Consider the following 5,424-nt stretch of genomic DNA (forward strand, 5'->3'; position numbering starts at 1 on the left):
ATATATTCCTATTTTCTGTTAAGAAAATTGGGCTGCACTAAAAAAAAAAAGATTGCTTCAGTTGAAAGCAATCACATACATGGTGTACTGTTGACCCCAGCAGGTCACCATCACTGTAATTTTAGTGATTTCAAATGGGTTGCAAACAGAGACCTACCTTATTAATATTCATGAGGTAGGTCTATTTGCGACCCCCAGGGAATCACAAAATGTGTCAAAGACACATTTGGACATTTGTGTTTGCGATCACCATATAGCGAGTTGTTAAGATTCGCTATTTAGTAATTTGTTATTGTGAACCATATTGCTGTTCAATGGTACATTTCCTGTCTTTTCTCATCACGGCCCGCAGTTTAGGAAACACTGCTATAGAGCATGAAAATACTAGAACATTGACCAAATTAGCATTCAATTAGGTCTTTATTGTATGTAAAATTAATATGTAAATATAGAATTTCTATCACACACGCAAGTCTGGTTGCTGTGGCTTCAGGGACAACTGTCACAACTTTTGTCCCAAGGCTTCCATAGCTTTTCTTGCATCCATCGGCCCCAGAGAAATGCTTTGACACCTATGATTAATGGAATGGTTTGCGTATCTGTCAGAAAATGCCTTGAGACTCCATTGGACCACTTGATAATGAGCTCTAGCAGTTGTACAGTGCCCAATAACACTAAAAGAATGAATGAGGTGAGGCATAAGTAATTCGGGTCCCTAATGCCTCATAAGAGGCATAGCTTACTCTGAAATATTTCTCAATAAAAAGAGAAACTTTACACAAGACATATGTTTGGTGTTTTTAATACCTATGCTTTAAAAGGCTGGGCTCTTTATAATAATGCAAGATTAATGTGATTTAGTATAGTATTTCTTATTAGATTTGTGTTTGTTAGGTGATAACAAAATATCGTTTCAGCTGTTTAATATTTTTGTGACTAGCTACATTACATGGCTGTGTCATGTTCTCACCACAATATCAGTAAATAAAGACAAGAAGGATTAAAATGTTATAAAGTACTGTAAGATCTCCAGTGAATGAAGACCCAAATAATTTACTAACAGAAGATCAATGAGAGATGGCATCTATTGCATTAGTACTTAACTCATGCAAAAAGTGAGGTTTATAAAGCGTGGGCGCATGGCTCTTCATACAAGAGAAGTACGTTTAAATGATGGATCTAACAACATTGTTTTTAAAGCTGCAGTGAATTTATTGAAATATGTACCCTCATTACATTCTGGTAGTCACCAAGCATGGACATTGCTATACTTGGCCCTGGATTTTACCCTCTGGATTTCAAGACATGTCAAACACCTTTCTCCAAATTTTATGAATACCCTCAAGGAACTCATTCAATGCATCCCATATCTTTATAGTGTCTTTCTCGGTAGATAGAATTGCTGTCTGACATTTCTCAACATCACCACAAGTAAGTGGGTGAATGGAAAAAGGAGGTTTGAAGTCTATGTTTTAGCTTTACTACGTTCAGTATTACATTTATTTGTGGTGCTCAGATGCTGTAGTATTTAGGTTCCATCTTAGATTCTCAGCTGTTTGAGATTTTAAATGAGTATACACTTATTAGATCTATACTTGAAATTATGTCAATGCAATAGATGTTGCAGTATTATTAACATGCAAAGATGGCTGTTTTAACAATCAGTACAATGACTCCCAGTATGGAGCAATAATAAGGGGCAGTAAATCTACTTTTGCGGGTGGATATTGCCTGGGAAACCCTGACAAGTCTGTAGACTTTCATAAATGTTCACTCATCACCAGTTTAAGTCTAAATTTGTGAAACTATAAAGGTGCAGGTGCACTAACACCACTTACTTCCATCACTAGGATTGACCACTGTCTTCGTAGAAAATGTAAAATCAAGGTACACGTAGTTCAGTGGTACTTTCTCCCTCTTTAAAATGTTTCTTTGACATGTCTCAAATACCAAAAGCTACACTTTATTTTACACAGTTTCCCACAGAATTGTAATTACAGTTAGAACATGTGTGACCATCCATTTGTGCTCTCTTTACAGAGATCAAGGATTGGCTGAGCATGCAGAATTAGCACCTTTATGACTTATCAACACCGGTCCTTGCACAGTCAAAAAATCCCCATTGCCTTCAACCTCAACTTCACATCTCTCAAGCCATTATGAAAACCAATTCCTAAACTACTGGAGACAACTAGATGCAACTTATTTCACGGTATGAGCAATACAAGACACATATGTTAAATGTTACATGGCAAACTAACTGTGTATGTCAGTGAATACTTAGAAGGTTCTTGCTCATACTGCCAAAAAAGAAGTTAGCATTTTTTTGCCTATTTGGATAAGGACTTCAAAGACAGGGTCTGGTAGGAGCCATTTCAATGTCTATATATAAGGGTAGTGCTGAGTACGTGATGCCACATACTTTCTTAGCTCATCCACATTCATATTAACATGTATTCTCTCTCTCTTTCAAGCTACAATTAACGATTACCCATTAGTCTTATGTAAACATGGTAGCACCTGTATCACACAAAACAATAATGGCTTGTCAAAAATCAGCAGCCATCAAAAGAGTGCCCTAAAATAAATACCACTTCCCAGATCATAACAAACTTTAAAAAGTCCGGCAACTTTCTTGTATCATAAGCAAGAAAAGCCACATGTACATTGGAATTGATCAGGTTCAGCTAAAGTACATATAGAGACTGAGTGATTTTTATCTCAATAGATCATTTACCAGCTGCTCATAAGAAATGAATCATTGAGGTGTGAAGCAACAGGAAAATAAAATGCTGAGATAGACAGTGCATATACATGCAGATGAATAAAGCTGGGTGCAGCATTATATTTCGCCCCACAGTACATCTACAGCAATGTCCACAGGTTTTTTACAACAAATTTGTATTTGATTTGGCCAGCGATAAAACTACTAGCTGCTTTCTTTCACCATGATCTACGTCGTAATCCTCTCTTCATCACAGCATTTTTCAATTCTGTATTTTTTAGACTGTATATGATGGGATTACACATTGGAGTCACTGCGATATATGACAAAGACAATATCTTGTTCTCTTTCATTGAGTATATTGATGCTGGCCGCATGTACATAGAACAGAAGGATGTGTATAATAAAAAAACCATAGTGAGGTGGGAAGCACAGGTGGACATAGCCTTCTGTCTCCCTCCTTTGGATTTAATTTTCAGGATAGCCAAGGCAATGTTGATATAAGAGATGACAATAGGAATACATGATATAAGGGCTCCTAGTACACCAATGATGTAAGTTAGTATTTCAATGCCTCGAGTGCTTGTACATGAAATCTTCATCAGAGCGGTTATATCACAGAAGAAGTGGTCAATGTTGTGGCTCGCACAAAAGGAAAGTGTTGACACTAGTGCAGTGTGTGGTATTGCATTGATGAGACCAAGTGCCCAGCTACCAGCAACTAAAAGTACACACATGTCCTTATTTATGATGTACAAGTATTGTAAGGGATGGCAAATGGCCACATATCGATCATATGCCATGACTGTGAGAAGAAGAGACTCTACAGATGCCATGGCCAAAAAAAGGTACATCTGCAGCAAACATCCTTTGAGAGAAACCAGTGCTCCCTCCAGAAAAAAGTGGACAAGCATCTGTGGGAAGATGTCTGAGGTATAAATTATGTCAAGAATGGACAACTGAATAAGAAAGAAATACATAGGTGTGTGAAGTTGTAAATTAAAGTAAATTGTTGCAAAGACAAGAAGATTCCCCCCCAAGGTTACAAAATAAATCATTAAAAATGCAACAAAAAGTGGGAATTGCAAAAGTGGAAGGTCTGAAAATCCTATAATGAGGAAATCTTCAATGGTGCTCAGATTGCCTTTGTTCATTTATCCAGAGTTGCAGAAAAGCATGGATTTGAAGAAAATCTGAAAGACAATAAACTAGATTTCAAACAACAATAACTATGTCAAAGCAGTCCACCTAACAACTGCTAGTATTATTCAACCAAATGCAGGTTTAGGGCGGTCACTATCCATAAATGTGGATATTATATTCTTAATGTGAGTTGTAAATGAAGGGATCTTTAAGTGACCAGGCAGAGGGACCTACAATAATTAGCCATATTGTCATACTCAATGTATTCTGGGAGTAGCTTTTAGATGTGCCTTAGTGGTGATGAAAATTGTCAGAAAAACATTTACACAGTAACATTAAAAAAAGATAGGCCGTATTTGTAGGCCCCTAGCGCCACAGGAGTGTAATATACACAATATACACAATAGATGGAAGTACCCTGGGATGACATTGTGTAATCTGTCATGCCACCCCCAGGGGAAATATAATCCAACCACCTACATGGCAAAGCAGTCCCTGGTATCCCAATGCAACATTTGTATGTAATATCGAGTGAATGCACCAAAGCCTGACACTGAGCATAATAACTGTAATCACTATACAAGAGAGTGGGTATCAACAATTACTGTACAGGAGAGTGGGTAACAATCTTATTACGCAGCTCAACATTATTAGGAACACCTAGAGACATGAATAAATACTGTAAACAATAACAATTTCTTTTGGATTACACTGGTATAACCTCATACATTTGATCATTTTGGTATAATACCAATTTACATCCCTAAAGGGTGCAATTACACAAGCTGTAGAAAGGTATCCTCTTTCTAGTCTCGTTACCCCTACTTTTGGCCTGTTTGTGAGTATATGTCAGTGTGTTTTGCCGGTCTCACTGGGACCCTGCTAGCCAGGACCCCAGTGCTCATAGTTTCTGGCCTGAATGTGTTCCCTGTGTGATGCCTAACTGTGTCACTGAGGCTCTGCTAACCAGAACCTCAGTGCGTATGCTCTCTCTGCTTTTAAAATTGTCACTGCAGGGTGGTGACCATTTTTACCAATTTTGATTGGCACACTGGAACACCCTTATAATTCACTTGTATATGGTACTTAGGTACCCAGGGTATTGGGGTTCCAGGAGATCCCTATGGGCTGCAGCATTTCTTTTGCCACCCATAGGGAGCTCAGACCATTCGTAAACAGGACTGCCACTACAGCCTGAGTGAAATAACGTCCACGTCAAACTGTGTTTAAGGGTTAGCAGTGGTAAAGTGCATAGAGTCCTAGGGCCAATAAAAACACATTTTAGTAAACATTGGAGGTGGGTGGGTAAAAGGCTTGGGGGAAGACCACCCTAACAATAACAGGTCTAGCAGGCCTCAAGTTCTTAAACAGCTGCTGCCATGTCTTTGGTAAAGTGGTCTCAGCCAATCAGATCTGTCAGCTGTGTGGACCCTCTATAGAGGCATATAGTGAACAATGTTAAACCTTAATTTCTCAAAACCTTCCAATCAGATTTACACCAAATAACACATAACACATAGAAAGTAGTTTGATATCTTGTCTGAAGTATGATGTTC

General features: G+C 38.1%; 1 protein-coding gene across 1 annotated transcript; it reads right to left on the reverse strand.

Moving 5' to 3' along the window:
* Window positions 1-2,943: 2,943 nt before the first annotated feature.
* Window positions 2,944-3,879, reverse strand: LOC138246782 (olfactory receptor 1G1-like). The gene has a single exon (XM_069201542.1). The coding sequence runs from the start codon at window positions 3,877-3,879 to the stop codon at window positions 2,944-2,946; it is 936 nt and encodes a 311-aa protein (XP_069057643.1).
* Window positions 3,880-5,424: the final 1,545 nt, after the last annotated feature.

This window comes from Pleurodeles waltl, chromosome 7 (genome assembly GCF_031143425.1).
Source record: "Pleurodeles waltl isolate 20211129_DDA chromosome 7, aPleWal1.hap1.20221129, whole genome shotgun sequence".
In the NCBI taxonomy this organism is placed as follows: Eukaryota; Metazoa; Chordata; class Amphibia; order Caudata; family Salamandridae; genus Pleurodeles; species Pleurodeles waltl.